The 18,380-nt window shown below is 40.0% G+C and overlaps 2 protein-coding genes across 2 annotated transcripts in view; both read left to right on the top strand.

Annotated features, from left to right (window-relative positions):
- The first annotated feature begins 97 nt into the window (after positions 1–97).
- Positions 98–4,445, top strand: ndufb5 (NADH:ubiquinone oxidoreductase subunit B5). Its single transcript, XM_080474034.1, has 6 exons — positions 98–227; positions 1,325–1,407; positions 1,926–1,992; positions 2,138–2,199; positions 3,138–3,244; positions 4,223–4,445. The coding sequence occupies exons 1-6, from the start codon at positions 110–112 to the stop codon at positions 4,341–4,343; spliced, it is 558 nt and encodes a 185-aa protein (XP_080330160.1). The 5' UTR covers positions 98–109; the 3' UTR covers positions 4,344–4,445.
- Positions 4,446–9,368: 4,923 nt separating this feature from the next.
- The window catches only part of usp13 (ubiquitin specific peptidase 13), a 29,107-nt gene continuing 20,095 nt past the window's right edge, over positions 9,369–18,380 (top strand). The window contains exons 1-6 of the mRNA XM_080473989.1: positions 9,369–9,557; positions 11,762–11,887; positions 13,592–13,652; positions 15,829–15,950; positions 16,604–16,746; positions 17,846–18,030. Of these exons, the coding sequence (XP_080330115.1) occupies positions 9,447–9,557; positions 11,762–11,887; positions 13,592–13,652; positions 15,829–15,950; positions 16,604–16,746; positions 17,846–18,030 (748 nt within the window). The 5' untranslated portion in view covers positions 9,369–9,446. The remainder of the gene's footprint in view (positions 9,558–11,761; positions 11,888–13,591; positions 13,653–15,828; positions 15,951–16,603; positions 16,747–17,845; positions 18,031–18,380) is intronic.

The following is an 18,380-nucleotide window of genomic DNA, read 5'->3' as shown; positions in this document are numbered from 1 at the left end:
GATAAAGAAATACAACATTTTCCGCCCTTAGTAAACATGGCGGCTTCAGCTTCATTTCCGTTTCGTCCAATCACAGCTCGTCTTGTTGCTCAGTCCTCCAACAGTAGCGATGGTGGGCATGAGTGTTCTCAGGTCTGCTGCTGCTTTTGCAGCCAGACTGAGTCCTTTAAAATCTGGAAACAATGCCGCAAATCTACTCACCCGCGCAATCGCGCGCACAGATAAAGGTACGAAACAACCCGGTGGTACAATGAGTGGCATATTTAATTGCTAACATAGCTGTTAGTTATCATGACCTTGCGTTGGGACTCGTTAGCCTGCTAACATGAGCTACTTGCTAAAGTGCCATTGCCAACACAAGATAGTTATTAATTGCTTTATCCTGACAAACTCCGCTTAATTTAACTCTAACTACCTTTTTTAATATTTCTTGGTCGTGTTTAGTGACTTGGCTGGTTTACTGGGTTTAAGTGTTACTTTAATCGTCCTAGTTTGTGTTATGTACATTTTTTAATCCTTAAATGTTTGTTTACGTGTGTTAAGCTGACCTCTTATGCATCATTGCAGAAGCCTTTTGCTTCGTTTTACATTTTTGTTATTACCATGGTATGAAGCAACATGCTATTAAATATAAAAATCTCTTTGCACTTATTAAATTCACACACACACACACACACACACACACACACACACACACACACACACACACACACACACACACACACACACACACTGTAAATACACAGAAATACAAACGTACACAGAAAAGTACACATATACCATATATATATAAGTTTAACGTGTCTGAAAAGCAGTAGGAAGAAGCAAACGTTTTCACATTTCTTTTTAATAGTTTTGATACTTTAGTAAATAGCTTTCTATTTTCTATTTTGACATAGCAACATAATGATCTCAATGAGGATTTTACTTGTATATGCTTGATTTTTAAAAGACATTAAAGTGAGTATCAGAAGTGTGAATTTACATGGGTTTGTGTGGTTATTTTGATTCCGCAGCCTCAAAAATGAAATTCACTTAAGATATTGAATAGTTGGTCATACCTGATTAGTAAATGTGTTGGAAATGTGCGCTGTTGGTTTGACTTTGTGACACTGGAATGAATTTGAGTAGCCAATCATGTCATAAAGTGATGCTTAGTTAATGGATGTAGAGCAGTAGTGCTTGTTTGGAGAATGAGCAAAATTGATGTACTTTGATTCAATGTGTTATGAACTCAGACTTGTCTTGTGGCAATCTGTTACCACAGTTCAAAACTTAAAATGAAATTCACAGTCATGACTGTAAGCTTGATCCTGTTTTGTAGTGGCTGTCCGCTGGGGTCACGGAAAGAAGATGTTTATCATCAGACCTACTGATTACTATGACAGGAGGTTCCTGCACTCATTGGTGAGTTTGAATGGCAGTTTTAACAAAAATTATTTTTTTTTTTCAGTACAGTGCATAACACTTATCCCCAAATCAGCTTACAACTGTAAATGACTACAAAAGACCATAAACAGTCAAATTTACAAAAGGTTTATTTTTCGTGGAGAATTAAAAAAGGAAAGGGATGAGGCCCGATTCCCTCATGCAAGTTATTCCAGAGCAACGGGATCTTCACAGAAAAGAAACACCTGTTGCCCATGGACTTTAATCTAGTTCTAACAGTAATGAAGAACTGCTGGATGACCTCAGCCCTGGTCGGGTTCATATGGAGTAAAACATTCAGCAATGCAATCAAGTTTCAGTCCTATTCTCACCTTTGAGGAGTCAACTGAAATCAGTTCTGAGACTGACTAGCAGCCAGTGCACTGAAGCTAATATTGGGGTGATATTTTCATTTGTAGTTTTTTTTTTAAGTAAAAAGTCTGACTGTTGAGGATGAGAATTCCCTTTTGCACATGTGCCTTCTGCTTTCTTCGCAGCAATTTTACATCCTGCTGACTGGTATTCCTATGGCCATCTTTGTCACCTGTGTGAATGTCTTCATAGGTAAGTAAACACCTTGCCTTGGGTTTTGTCTTGGGTGGTAGTTGGCATAGTCTTTTGTTTGGTTTCGTGAGTCAAAGATTTGAGTAATTTCTACATTTAAAGGAAACTCATGTATAATAAGCATGAATGTAATTCTTTTCTGAAGGTGAGGCAGAGCTGGACGAAATACCTGAGGGCTATGAGCCAGAGCACTGGGAGTACTACAAGGTTTGTACGTTTGTTATCCAGTTTTCAGATGAATTCTTGTGTCACTGGTCTCAACCTTAGAGGAACGCAAAATATGATGTCCTGCACAGAATGTGACACAACTGCTGTCACTGGTCCGCTGATCACGGAACTTTCACCTCCTTGCTCAGCACTACTTTTTCTTTGTGGCGCCATTGTATCCTGTCGTATGATTGGTTGAAGTCCTGCCTTGTATAGCTGTTACCTGTGTGAATCGATATACCGCTGCTGAAGCTTATTAAACAAAGACTGTAGAGAATTTGTGCTTTTGGGTATAACTATCTAATTTCACTGGACTACTTGCTGTTTCATTATAATCTGGCACCAAATTCCACAAAAAGGTACATTTGAGTAAATAATCACAAGTGTGTAATGTAATAACTCGTCTTCAGTAACATCAGGCATTTACTATTAAAGAACTCGTTTCTTACCTTAAGGTTAGAGACCCTCTTGAGAGAAATATATTATAAAAATATAATATCTGATTTCCAAGGTCCAATATATTTTTTATATTTACATTTAAAATTGGAACAGTTGAGGTGGAAAATCAGGAACTTGACACGTTTTAAAAACTAGAATTTTACCTTACAATTGAAACAAGTTGAAGATCTTACAGTGTTGGTAAAGTACAGTTAAAATCAATTATTTTCTGTTTTTATTCCAATATATGTGAAGTTTGTTTTTACCATTAGCTCAATCAGGATTGTAAGTAGGCCATGATATTACAGACATGTGACTGTCATAGAGGGTCATTTCTTGTTGTTTATAGTTTAAACACTGCTGACTGAGGCGTCCCTGGAACCACAGAACATTATGCACACGTGCATTTTGCAGAGATTACTAACTTTGTTAAGAAAGTTGTTTAAGCAATACCTGATTTTTGTTATAATTGTTGCAACAATTGTGTCTTGTCATTGCAGCACCCCATCACCCGCTGGATTACTCGAAACCTGTACGATTCTCCAGTGAAGGACTATGAAAAGATGTTGGCTGCAATCCAAATCCAAAAGGAAAAGGCGGACATGAGGTGAGTGTCGGCCGCTGCATTCTAGCGTCCATAGTAATGGTGTATGATGGCCAGAAGCCCACTGTGATCCAGACGTTTATTCATGACTTCAAGACACAAATTGGTCTTCTAAATGTAACTTAAGCAATAAAGAAAAGGATGTGTCGCAATGCAGAAGGAAAAAAAACAAACTAGAGAGAGCATGGCACAGACAAGAGATCCCAGTTTCTTTTACACATAATTCTAAACTAAATAAAAAAGGAGGACCCTGCATACGTAAATACTAAGGTAAAGCACTATCTGACGTGACTGCGCGCCATAAACCAAAGATGAGTACCAACCCCGGTCTGAGCAGTGAATCTCTAGCTGCTTCTTACGTGACTCCAAAGGATCATAAAGTTTAAAATTTCTTGTGCATTAGGGTCAAAGATATAAACAATCTAAACAGCTGATGGCTATATTGTCTGTAAGTAAGAGTTAGAATTCCAAGCAGCGTTTTAAATGATACGTTGAACTCAGACACTTAAGTAGGGAGGTGAGATGAGACTGTTCCTCTCACTATTCATGCACATCGATTTACAGTATTCTTAAGAAATAGACAAGCTATTGTCCAAGACAGCTGATTAGTCATTCGCTTTTTCTTTTTTTCTTTTTTTAAATACCTGCTGAGCCTTTATGCTGAACCTGGAACCGGCTCTGGAGCAGATTACAGGTTAAGGATAAGTTGCAGTGGATATGTAACCACTGCCGTAGTACTGACAACTCAAGTTAAACTTGGAAAGTCACAATTCATGGTAGCAGCACAGGCCTCTGGACACAAGGAAACATTCAAAACAAAATTGTTGTTACTTGAGAATAGAGTTTTACAGACTCTATGTGTGGGGAATTGGCCAGAATGTTTTTCTTCTTCTTTAATTTGCATTAGTTGTGCTTGAAATATAACCCAGTCCTGTTTTCTGAAGCCTGCCTTTATAATCACCGCCTGCTTGTTGTCAACAGACTGACAGAGATGGAAGTGCGCCGACACATGAGGCAGAAGGGCGATGGCCCCTGGTTCCAGGTGCCCACCCTCAGCAAGGATCTCATTGACTACAGCCCCAAGTCAACCCCTGACAACTAATTCACATGAGGCTGTCGATCAAAGTCACGACATGTTGATCAAAGTCACTGTTTGTAAATTTTTTCCCTTGTCGCGTAAATAAAGTATCTTTATGTACTCTCATTTTTATTGTCTGGGAGAAATGTTTAACTACAGAGGGTGATGTTGAATATTAAGGCTTCTACAGGTTACAATTTTGTCCGTTTTTAAAGTTTATTGCCTGTTATATCGAGCAGTGGGGATTTCATAAATGTGGCTGACAAAAGTTATCCTGTATATCGTCTACATATTCTTTCAGTGCTTCCAGCAGGCAATGAAGCAATGAAAGCACAGTCTTCGTTCTCATAACATTTTTCTGTAATCGGGCTAATTCACATCAAACACATCACAATTTTAGGTTAGTTGGGACTTTCTTCGACCGAAGAGTGTCCGTGTGATGTTTAGGGGATGATAGGTGAAACTAAGTGTCTTAATCAAACAAATGGATGAGTTCTTTAAACGTCATCTACAAATCCAGATGTGACACAAAAACTTAGATAATTAAATGAAAGTTTTTTTTCTAACATTAAGTAAACACCTTGGCCAAGATGCAAACCTCAAATTAGTATTAGGTAAATATCCTCCACAAAAATATTATGCTTTTATTATCGCGTGAACAAGTGGCATTTGTAAACTCAGTACAATATAAATCTAGAAATGTTTACGTTTCATATGATGGTAATGTGACCAACACCGTATTTCATAATAACAGTTTGGATACTCTGAGCTGCTGTTCTTAGTTTCACCACCAGGTGGAGCAGCAGTTGAAGTGAGCAGGGTAGCCGCAGCTTTCCTCTGCTGTCAGAGCGCAGCCTGCTGATCGACAACACTGAACCCGCCTGTCTCCCCGTTTCTTTTATGGTTTGTTATGAGCAATAATAACAATAATAATATGGGGATGGGAGAAGTGAAATGCTCCACTGGATGGTGGGTTTTGATCATTTCGATCGAGAGGCACAGCATTCTACTTCAGTCCTGCATGTTTTTATGTGTACTGTACAAGGATTGTGGAGGTGTTTCATAAATCTTACTCATTCTATTGACTCTACTTTCTGTCTTAATAGTGTTTAATCCATTAATTTTAATAACTTTATCAGTCATTTAGTTTCCAATTACTTCATATCATTAATTTGTGCTTTTTAAAAGAAACAGAAATATATTTGAATCCTCAGCGACTCCTGTCAGAAGCACAACATTTTATTAAAGCAGTTTCAAAGGAGGGAACCATTTATTGAGTTCATGTTTGCCGTGCGTACAAAAACTATACCTCCGGAGGAGGCGGCTGATTGCCTTGGTTCCGCCCACCAGCTGATGCCATTTAAGCAGCTCCAGCAGACTCCTCATGGCGGCTGTCGGCTGTCATTCTGCCTCCGGACACTTTGGTGTGTGTTTAAATTCGTTTGCTTGATTTTTTTTAAACTCCAGCTCCACTCTGTGAGTTTTGCTCTTCTGTTAAATCTTAGTCAAATTGAATTTTGTCCAATAGCTTGTTGGAGGTACCAGCTCCTTCGTTTTTGAGTGATTTAGGCATTATTGTTTGTGTTGCTCTTTAGCAAACCTGTGTTGTTTGAAACCTTGGTTAATGGCCTTCTAGAGAAGAGGCTGCCTTTTTCTGTTTTATTTAATCCACCAAGCACACTCATGAAAGTCAGTATTGTAGAAAGAGGACATTCATTATTTTATGCGTAAGGACCGTGTTATTAAATCTAATGAGGCAGGTGAGAAATGAGAAAACAGGGGACTTCAGTCATAAAATAGTAGGATATTTAGAATCTTCATCTGTCTTGACCAAAAATATAACCTATCTGGTAATGTGAAGGGCAAAGACGTTTAAAGGAAACTAGTTTTATTTAATTGCAGTAAGTTGTTATTAAATTAAACCGTTTTATATAAATATCTTTTCAAATCATGTCCTTGGTCTTTGTAGCATCAGTTGCTACATGCCCAGGGGGTCAGCTGTCCAGAACAAAAGTGGAGTCAGCCATTGAATGTACTCAGCCTCTGTCTGGTCACAGGGAAGCCTGGAGCCGCACAAACGCGTCATCTGCAGCGCCCCCTGGTGGTGACACTAAGTGACGGCGTCATCAATTACGTCTGGTACGATCCATCCTCAGGCTGAACATTATTTTGATTCACATAACTTTTCTCCACATAAAGCTATTATTTGGATCAACAAATGTATAACTTTAACAAACAAATCACTTCATTTACATAATTGTATTGGCAAAAATATAATTGATTTAAAAAAGACTTATCTAATGACCAACTACTTACAGAGGACCATTGTTGTTGATAAGAAGGTTGCTGGAAGGTTTGCAAAGATGGAGAGGAAGATGGTGCTATAAGATATGAGACCACATTACTGTATATAGTTCGGAAGTACATTTGAGATTGGCATGTTCAAACTGTTGGACTTTTTTTATATGAGACGTTTTGGACTCTGGAGATTTTGAGTTGACTACAATGGATTTTCTGCTGGATTGGATACTTTTTTCTTGGCTATTTTTGTGGATTGGCTTCAAACTGCTCGCAGCTGGATGACAACACCATCAGTAAATTGTTCCATATTCAGTATTTGTGATGACATAGGCTAAGCTTGCCATAGATGCATATTGATGATATTATTGGTTAAGTACGCGGTGCTGACCGTGGTGCTGAAATATTGTAGTCCTAAGTTTATCAGCAGGTTTGAAATATATGGCAGTATCTGGAACATGGATGTGTTTGATAGAGAGGCTGAACATCTCAGTAAAGATGACAATCAGCTGGTCAGTGCAGGTCTTCAGCTGGTGGCCAGTCAAACCATCTGGTCCAGCTGCTTCTGAAGCATTAACCCTCTCATGAGTGGGTGCCTTTTTACTGCCCATACCTGCCCATAGCCTTTGTGATGCTCTTCACAAGGTTCTTCTGTAGAGCTCTGTCTCGCTGGTCTCCTGACCTGGAGGCAGCATCTCTGACTTTGACCAGCAAATATGAATTTTATCCAAATGAGATGTTCTGATTGGGAAAAAGATTTTTGGTTTTTGTAGGCAGTAACGCCTAAAAGCAGAAATTAATATAATCCAGGACAGTCCAGGTGTACGTCAGTATCCTCAGAGGAGATTTCCCAACCTGTGGTATCAAAACCTCGCTGCAGAGAAACAATGGCCTCCCCACTCTACACTTGCAGTCTTTATGGTGGGTTTGCTTCTGCACCCTAAAGCTCTGTATTGGTCAGATATGATCCACCATGGTCCTGGTGATGGAACAAGGTGTGAAGCTGTTGCAGCTTTGTCAGCTTTTTTCAATAGAAACACATCCACCCCTGTTCTTATGGGGAATGCAGTCCTGTCCGGCCTGGTAAGCAGCGCAGGACGCTAACCTGATAGCCTCATCTGGAACGTTGTTGTCCAGCCAAGTCTCCATAAATATCATCACGCAGCTGCAGGTCTTGTCTGAGAGTGACCCCGGCCTTATTTCACCCATCTTGTTGACAAGTGACCAAAGGTTGAGCAGGAAAAATAAAGCTCTGATGAGCTTTGGAACTCAAAAAGGCCTGCATCCAGGAAAGACAACTGTGGTGGATGATCACAGGGTGTGGAGGAAGTGAAGAAAATCTCTTTTCACAACATCCACATAGATGAAGAACCCCAGAAAGCGGGTACGTGTATCAGTGGACTATAAAGGGAAGGCTTCATGAGAGCAACTATAGAGGGTCAGCATTAAAACTACAAAGGCAACATTGACTGGCATTGCATTGACTGCACCAGACAAACATATGGAGAAGGCTGTGCATCTGCACGTCTATAACTAAACATTTTCTAGTCAGCATTAAGTAGCGTGATTAGTCTAATATCATCTTGTAACCTTTTATTCCCTATCAGATTAAGGGAGTAGCGTAAACAAACCTTGCTTCATGCTTGGCATGAATTCTTTTTTCTCTATACACTCCTTTTATAGTTTGGGAAAGTGAATATTTAGCATGCTCCCAAAATACTTCACTCAAAGATACTCGTAAGACCATCTCTACTTAACAGTAACATACATATTTGAGAGGTCCCAATAATTTGTTATATTATCAGAGGGTGTCTGCATCTTTCCAAGAGTTTCATGATTTTTAATTAATTATCTGTTATAATCTCTCTTCAACTCTTCATTTTCAACTTAACAACTCATTATTGCATTTATTTTCTGCCTGTTTTTTTCAGGTTATTGAAATAGATTATTTTTTTCTTGCTTACATTCATGTTCCTGTGCTCCCATTTTCCTATTTTACCCACTGATTCGTGACAGTTGTTATAAATTACAATTAACCGGTTGATTTAGCCCACATATTTTGTAATGAACAGCAATATCCACTAGAGGGCAGAGCAGTGTAAACACAATTTAATTGTCCAAGGCTTTGGCCGGACGAGTGGAGGTTCACAAGTGATCTTTGCAAAAATGCACATTATGCAGGACCTGGTGCGGGTTTTACATTTTTATTAGTTAGCAAAAAAAAACAACCTAAAACCCAACATATTCCGAATAAATTATGGATTATTTACATTGCAACTGTCAAATATGCTCCAAATTAACACACAGTTATGACGTGTTTTGTTGTACTTGCCGAATCCTGCAACAAAGCAGATACTAAAAATGGGAATACACCTGACAAGCACATCTTTTCTGGGTCCTAGAAGTGAAAACATGCTGTAGTAAAGCGTGGGTGGCTTTATGAATCATCCTGAGGTGTGGGAGGAGCCCTTCTGGTAAAATATAAGCGGCGTCACCAGTCAACAGAAGCGGTGTAATTTCTGCGCAGGTCCGTGTATCTTGCAAGAGGGAGAGAGAGAGAGAGAGAGAGAGAAAAAAAAGGACAAAAACAAACAACAGGGCAACATTAGATTCAATCCCCCCCCCCCCCCCCCCCCCCCCCCCCCCCCCCCCCAGGTCCGCGGCCTGTGTTGCAGACAGCCTCCATCAGTCTGTCATTTTATTTTTATGTTTTTCCGCGTCACATCCCCTTGGCCAGAGGAATGTGGCTTTAAAAATAGCATCCTCTCCTCTGACAGCGCTGCTCCGGAGGCTCCGCTGCACTGTGGTGCGAGAAGCAGGAATGTGAAGATGGCTACAGACCTAGGAGAGCTGCTGGTCCCTTACATGCCCACCATCAGGGTCCCCAGAACGGGAGACAGGGTTTTCAAGAGCGAGTGTGCCTTTTCTTTCGACTCTCCCGTAAGTGTCTCTTCCCCAGCTCTCCTCCTCCTCCTCTCTCTCTCCCTCTCTCTGTCAGAGTCTCAGACTCACACACCTTCCTCCTCACAAGCACACGCTCACACACCGGGGCAGGCATGAGAGTTGCTTTGCTTTGACAGTCTTGCTCTGGATGGACTCATAACGTGCGTGAATCCGCTGAAGTGTGTGTGTGTGTGTGTGTGTGTGTGTGTGTGTGTGTGTGTGTGTGTGTGTGTGTGTGTGTGTGTGTGTGTGTGTGTGTGTGTGTGTGTGTGTGTGTGTGTGTGTGTGTGTGTGTGTGTGTGTGTGTGTGTGTGTGTGTGTGTGTGTGTGTGTGTGTCTCTCTCCACGGTGGTCATATTATCCGTGAACCTGGGAGGAAATAAATAATTAATTGTTGTTTACATCCTCGCAGTGAAGCATGGAGGAGTCTTCCTTTGTGCAGCAGCGTGAGCTCAGGCCAATTACACTCAACCACAATGGCTGTAAAACCTCCTTTTAGCTTTGAATTATATTCAAACAATCCCTGCATCATTGTCATGTCTGGTGGTTAATTTGCAGCACCAGTGAAGGAGTTTTCTACTCTATGTTGTCTTAAAGTGACAGACACTCCTGCTATTTAACTACCGGTATATTCTTTTTCTTTTTAATCACAATGTACATCATGGTCAGTGTTTTTTGGTTCGTGAAGGAATTTAATAACCTTTGATTCATGACATGCACAACAAGTAACATTTGTGTTTAATTTTGACACCACATATAGACATCCACGTGGCGGATAGCAGTATTAAAGCAATCACACCTCCTCCTCATTTCTAGAAATGAGTCTTCTCGATGCAGTTGTAGGCTATCAGGTGGTTTTTGTCATATAAAGCGGACCATGACATTTGTTTGAGTGGTCAGTGGCGGGTCGCCTCAATTGTTGTCATTCTCAAGTTTTTTCAACGATTCCATCAAAGCACAGTCTTTTGCTTTTGCATGTCATACTACGTAGATGTAATGGAGAGTTTCATTGTTTCATATACTCAAAGTCTTTCGGAAAGCTGTTTAAAACTTTTTTGGGTTGCCAAGCCCTACTTTTTCCAAATGAAACTGTTTTTAAAGGTGACTCAGCTGTCTGGAGTTCATCATGTTGGCCTGTGGACTGGTTTATTTTTATCTTTGCACTGTTGAGGCTCATATGTCACTCTGGGCCACTTAAAGGTTTATCACGAGGGGTTTATAAGGCCTGTAGTGATTGCGGATTCACGTTAGTTTTGAAGAGGTATTTTGTGAGTTTTTTTTGTACCTGATAGTCGTGGAGTGAGGTGTAGGGATGCAGTCAGGTGTTCTTGTTTTGAAACGAAAAAAAAAATCAACCCTAAAGAACATTAAAATTTAATTTGAGGTCACATGGAGATCTTATGCAGTTAGATGAACGGAGATGTAAAATGTGTTGTACTGACTTTGCACTCAGTCATTACTTACTTTAAGAACTGGTGTTACATGTGTCTTTAAACTGGGGAAAAACCCTGTGGATCCTCGGGACCTCGAAGGTGATGACATTTTGTTGATAAAACATGTTCTCTTATTAATGGCATATAACATCATGGCTTTTTGTTGTTGTTGTATTAGTGAAACCAGTGAAGTGAAGGCAGCATGTTCCTTGTATGAAACATAATGTCAAAAACATAATTACAATTCTGTTGCTGCTGTGATGCAAAAAGTAAATTATTTTGTGGTTTTGCTGTAAATTTCAGGCTTTTCAGTAGGACTTGGAAAAATGCGAGACGACAATTTTTTGGGACAAAATACTAAAATAACTAAACCAAAAAACATCTAAAATATCCTTAAATATTCCTTATACATGCAGCATATGATGGTGTGTCTTAAGTACAGCATATGCACTGGGAAGCTGAACTATTTTATTTTTCAATACAAAATAAGTATTATCTTTACTGTTCATCAATTTATACTTCTTATTTGTCTTGGAAAGAGTCGTTGTTAAACAATCAAGAGCAAAAACTCTTGCGCTTCATAAACTATGAGCAGTTTCTACCTTTTCCAAGTGGCTGCAAAACTTTGACAGTCATGACTTCAATGCTCACAGCTGTGAAATACTGCGTAAATTCTGTATCAGCTTTGTTTTGACAGGCTTTTGTCATGTTTTCTTAGTTGTTTGCCTCGTTCCGACTCTCATTATCGCTGTTTGTTTTGGCGTGCAGGAGTCTGAGGGAGGCCTCTATGTGTGTATGAACACATTCCTGGGCTTCGGACGTGAACATGTGGAGAGACACTATCGCAAAACAGGACAGAGTGTTTACATGCATCTCAAAAGACACGTCAAAGAGGTACGTTTTACATCCCTGTGGAATATGTATTTTATGCATTTATTTCTAGATATTGATTGGATGATGACGATGAGGAAGAAGAGGAAGAAGATGACATTCTACAACAAAGCTTTCTCTTTGCATTAATCTATTCATAAGATTGGGCTCACAGTGGTAACCTGTTGGCAGTGGGATTCAAACATCCAAACACAAGCCTGCTTGTCTAATCTGTAGTCCAGAGCCAAACCCCCCGAGCAGTCATCAAGGAAAGTCATTGTTCAGATAGTGAACCAATAAAGCTCCAATACATTTAGTCAGATATGAATTCTGTATTCATTATTTTACAAAATGCACCAAAATGAATGCTTGAGTTTTTCTTTTAGAAATATGATTGAGGACATCTGTGACACTTTGATCAAATTGTTAAACAAAGTATTTGGAGTAATGTTGAGATTAAGACTGTCAAGGAAACATATTTTGGTTAAAGCATGAACTGACCACAGCCTTCTCTATCTTTGTTTTGGTTATACGTATGCCATTTCTTTCTACTGTTTCTACATTTGATCACATCGAGGGAGGTTCTCATTTGTTAAAATCAAGGTATTCATTTTTTTTTTGTGCGCATAGTAGGTTTGCTGAACACATTCAGAATACATTGAGACAATTATTGATGTAGTTTTAAAAATATAAGAGGTTAATTAGTATTCAATAGCAGTTTGTTTAAAAGTATCAATCAAAGCTAATTAACGAAACTTGCATTTAAACAGAACGTTCAGAACTCCAGCTTGTTTAACAGAATTAGTTTATATTAAATAGATTGAACAGGATTGCCATAAAGGGATTGCCCCTGAAGTAACAATGAATGTCTAGTTTTCCAGTCAGCCAGGGAGCTGCTGACACCAAGTCTGTGGTAACTTCTACAGTTTGAAAGGATGTCCCATTAAACTGCATTATATTATAAGATAGTTAGTTCCTTTCCCGATTGTGTATCATTTAAAGAAAAACATTCCACGTGGACAAACAAGCTCAATTGTTATGAAAATGTTCTGGGAACAACTGGGCTGGGCTGCCACTGTGTCTTCTCTTCTGTGTCTCTAATTGCCCTCAGATCAGCTCTGCTTTGTACAGAGCTTCTATTTCCATGCTCGGCTCTGGCCAGAAACAGCTGCTCACATTCTGCAGGCTCCTGCGTCTGCTGTTTTCTTCCCAGGAGTCCATTTGGTCTCCAGTGTGTCAGCATTCCCTGTCTTTCTACTCCAGCGAGTGAACGAAACTGAACCTGATCAAAACTGGGGAGGAGCTTTCTTGGGGGCACGGTATTGACTTGCTGCCAATAAGTTCCCAGTATGCAGGGAAGAGAAAAGGAAATCTAGAGTAAGAGCAGGACAAGACGATGACACACAGCACAGGCAATGACGGGTCCAAACACATGACGTTTTCTGTACTGTAAATGGTATCCGGCCAGGTCTGCAATTCACTCGGTGCAACTGAAGCCGCGTATCAATGTATCATTCTTTAATTTCGACACTGCCATAGTTCGGGTTTTCCCCCTCGCCCTGTAACCCGACCTGGCTCCTGGAACATCCAGCATCTATTTCTAACAAAATGACAACCATCTGGTTCTACCGAAGTGAAGAATAATGGCTTTTAAAGAGGCGTTTGTCCAAGATTGTTTTCATGTGAGGAGAAATCTTTGATCCACTGCTTCCTTCACGTGTTGTCCAGAAAACCACTGGAGCTGCAGGAGGAGCCATCCCCAGACGAAGAAATGGAAAAGTGTTTCTTGGTGAGTTGCAAGTAATAGTGGAAGAAGCCTTTATAGGATGTTTCTCAAGTTTAATTAATTCATTAATATCTCATCATCCTGTATTTTGATCAAAGTATAAAGTGTAAAACTGCTTTAACTAATCTACAGATGAGTTGTCAGTTGAAAATGTTCGAGAGAGGTGAACAAATGCTGCTGTAACTGATGACATTTTCATGTTTTCAATAGCGATGAATATATAATTTTTTACATTTATCCAACTCATAACTTGACACAAAGTTAGGGTGATTGAAACCTCATCGAAATGTAGATCTTTCTAATTTTGTGTTATATTTTGTAACCTTAAAAGCACATGTAAATGTAATAGTGAGGTGCAGAAGCAATATTAGTTCAAGAATTACTATCCATGTGTTTTCTATAGTGTTCCCGTCTAATTCAAGGTTGTGGGGACCTGAAGCTGGTCTCAACTGACTATGAGTGAGGCCGGGGTATACCCTGGATTTTTGTGATGTGTTGGATGTTATGATCATCCACATTCACCACTTCATAGACACACGTTAAATGCAGCTTTCTGGACTGTGGCAAACTCCACACAAAAAGCCGTTCTGAAGCCTTTCTGAAGCAGCATTGGTAAGGATGCCATGCATAGTATAGCAATATTTGATCATTCCATCTTCAGTTCTCAATTCTGTCTAAAATCATGTGAAATAGAAGAATAAAACAACTTAAAAATGTGAAAACTATGCTCCACCCTTTAGACTCAAACAGAAATAGAGGAGTCATCTCATAATGCTGTTGGACTTGAGTCTCAGTGAGAAATGGTTAAGCCATTCATAAGATCAAAAGCACATGTCTGAAACATTACAACCTTGTGTTTTTGTTTGGTAAACAATGGTGACCTCCCCAGTTGCCCCTGCAGCCGGCCTTTACCCAAAGCCTCAGATATTCCCCATGATGATCCACCACCCCCCACCCCTTACTCCCCCGGTCCTCTAAATATAGCCCATTTATGTGTATATGTGGTTGGTAACTGCTCTAAATCAAAGCCTGGTCTACTCCCTTCCTCCTCCATCTCTTCCTCCTCCTCGCGGTGGGGAGGCGGCGGTTGGTTTACAGTGGAGGCCACCTCCTGTCAGTTGCCCGCCTCAGCTGCCACCACCTGTCATCCTCCTGTCGAGGCTGACACACTTCTGCTGCAGCGATGACGCTGCTCAATGAGGACCAGGTGTCTCTCTGCCCTCCTTCTCACTCTCCCTCACCCGCTGCTGGTGGAATTCCTTCCACACGGTTGATATGGACTTGAGTTTTTCTTATCATCTAGACTAATAATCTTTGCTGCTCCGCCTCAGACCTGCCTGCTTTAAATGAGATGAATCCTCCCAGCAACTCCAAACTCGGTCACTCAGATTGACATTTCTTAGAAACGTCATACACGGGGTGTGTATATATCTGCCACCATCACCCCCATGCCGCCTCTGTGATCTAATCAAATCGCCAGCTGCTGACGTCACACGTTACCATGAAACCAGCAGGCACAATAACAATGTCAGGGACAACCATGATCCTGCTTGTCATGAGTCATTACACGACTTTAGATCTCAGCAGAGAACAAACAGCTTTATATGAGGAGTAATAGAAAAGACCTGATAAATAAATCACACCTGAAAGTAAATTGAAGCAACCAATTCTCTGATATGATAAATGAGAAAATGTTCTACTTTCTTCTCACATTTCATCAAAAAGCAGTCAACTAAATAACTTCAATTTAAAATCTTTTTTTTCTTTTTAGCATGAGAAGTGAGATGATGTCACTTTTCAAATTATCCTCACTTGCTTTCTCATGCTGTTATAAACTGCTGATGACAAGCGTGTGTTAAATTCCTAAATATAACTCCTAATGAATTGTCTCGGAGCAAAAGTCATCATCACCGTATGAAGTCATATTACTAATATGAGAAGGTTTACAAAGGCTATATTTTTACACACTTGCTTCATTTTCATACTATTAGGATATTACCTAAGGTGACGAATAAATAAAACACTCTCACACTCACACAGGGATAATGAGAATATAAATTAAAATAACAGCTTAAATTTATCCTTGCTTCTCAGGGAGATATCAGTCTGAACTGTCGACAGCAACAGTTTCTATATACAGAACCTCCAGCTGACTGACTGTTTGCTTCCTCTCTTAAAGATTTAGAGCTAAACCGTGATTTTAATGGCGAGGACTACGAATATGAGGATGAGGCCAAGCTCGTCATTTTTCCAGACCACTTCGAGATCCCCTTACCAAATATTGAAGAGATACCTGCTCTGGTCAGTGTTTCTGTGCATGCTGTTGGTAAAAGTGCACTGCATGGCTCTCATGGTTTTGACTGGATGTGCTTCTGCAATCAAACAATTTTCATATCTAATGATACTACAAACACACAAAGTCACAGTGCTAAGGTTTTCCCTTTGAGGCTTTCTTTAACTTTCACGAGCTGGCATCTCAAATGATCAGTTCATTTGATTTAGAATTTGGAGGAAAACTCCATTTCAAAATCCTTTTCTTTCTACTCAAATTGAATACATTACAAAAGAAACAATACACGGAGCCACAAAGTGCACAGGATATTCGCATGGTGTACAGAAGTGGCATTTTATTCATTACTTTTTCTTTAGAATGGTTTGGATTATTTTTCTTACTTTTAAAATGTTTCATGCATGGGTTATTTTTTGAATCATGTTCTGCACACTCTTTGTGCAGTATTGGTTCCCTGGAGAATATGGAGGTCATTTTTTAATTTGAATTTAATCAGTTGCGCCTGTCATTCTGTGTCGTTTTCTTATGCTGAATCAATCACACACTGTGCCACATCTTTATATATTCTTGGACACACCTTGCATGTTTACCTCCTTTGTATTTACTGGTCTACTTCAGTTTGAAGTTCTTTTGTAGAACTCACACGTGTTGTACCCATGCCTAGGTGACCATTGCCTGTGACGCAGTCCTAAACGCACCATCGGCTTACAAGAAACAGGAGCCGGAGTCCTGGGAGGAGGAGATCCAGGTGTCCAGACATGCCAGGAGCCTCAGACAGCTGGATAATGGGGTTAGGATCCCACCCAGGTAGGACTGACATCCAACCACACAACACTGAGAGATCTGTATAACCAGCCTTTCATTTTAATCAAAATACTATGCTTGTGTATTTTTCTGTGTTAAATTCTTTTAAGTATTTGCAGGTATTCCTTACTGAAATGTAACTTGCTTTTATTTAAAAGTCATTATCTTTTGCTTGGGCTGCACTGTGGTGCATTGGTTAGCGCGCTCGTCTCTACAGGCCGGAGCTTTTCTGTGTGGAGTTTGCATGTTCTCCCCGTGTGTATGTGCGTGAGTTTCCTTGGGGTACATCTGATTTTCTTCCCACAGTCCAAAAACATGTGAGGTTAATTGGAGATGCTAAATTGCTCCTAGTTGTGAATGTGAGTGTTGTGTGTTTGCCCTGTGTTCGACTGGCGACTAATCCAGGGTGTACCCTGTCCTGGTTTGTAGTATGCTGGGATCGGCTCCAGCGCCCCGTGACCTTAAACAGGATACGCAGTGTAGAAGATGGATGGATGGATCTTTTGCTTACCGTTTGCTTGTACATTGTATTATTCATATACATACTTGGACAGAGCACAGTGTTAACTTGGAAATAGAAAACTGGTCCAGTGAACCAAACTTGGGGATTTGACCGCAGTGTTTCTAGTTTGGAACATTAACTCTCTCATACTATCCACTTGGATACTTTAACTGGTTTTACATGATCAAGTATATAGAATTACAAACTTCAAATGCCAACAAACTGTTTAATCAAAAGGCTCATAGCTGAAATTAAGAGCCAACAGCCACTGCCAATATTTAAAAGTGTTAGTGTTTCTTGTGGCTCTAATGTTTTGGGTTATTTATCATGTAATAACATACAACCGGAATTCACAGTGGTGTGTTGGTACGTGCTCTTGCCTCTTAGTGAGAAAGCTGGTGTTTGCATGTTCTTCGTATGAATGTGTAGGTTTTCTCGGGTTACTCAGGGACAAACATGCATGAGAACTTAACTCAAGACGTGACGTTTCACATCTGATTTAGATTTTGCTTTATTTTACTCTGTCAATGTTGATCTTGTATTTTGTCTTGAACATCGCAATCCGTCTAATGTGTCGTCTCTCTCTCTACAATCTGTCAGTGGCTGGAAGTGTCAGAAATGTGAAATGAGGGAAAACCTGTGGCTGAACCTGACGGACGGAGCGGTCCTCTGTGGGAAGTGGTTCTTCGATGGGAGTGGAGGCAACGGCCACGCGCTGGAGCACTACAGAGAGAAAAACTACCCACTGGCTGTCAAACTGGACACAATCACCCCAGATGGAGCAGGTCTGAGACACATGATGGGTTCATATGAAATGGAGAAACAGATTCATTGCACAGTGTTATTAAGCAGGGTCGTTCCAAAATTACTTTTGTTTATGTTAAACAATGAACTCCAAAATCAGTAAGCATGCTTCAGAGTTAAAGGAACTGTACCCCAACTTGTTAGAATTAGTTTTTTGATAATGATGTCTTATGTGAATGAATCAAAATGTATTAATACAGCTGTTCCTATTCCAATAAATCAAATGGAGTGGTTTGGTTATATCTGCACTAAAGCTAAAACAAATGATTGTCAAAAGAGATAGTATACTATTTTATCTATTTAACTTATTTAAATTCATCACTGCTATTAC

Source organism: Lipophrys pholis, assembly GCF_963383615.2.
Source record: "Lipophrys pholis genome assembly, chromosome: 10".
NCBI lineage: Eukaryota > Metazoa > Chordata > Actinopteri > Blenniiformes > Blenniidae > Lipophrys > Lipophrys pholis.
This window is presented reverse-complemented; position numbering and strand designations above follow the sequence as displayed.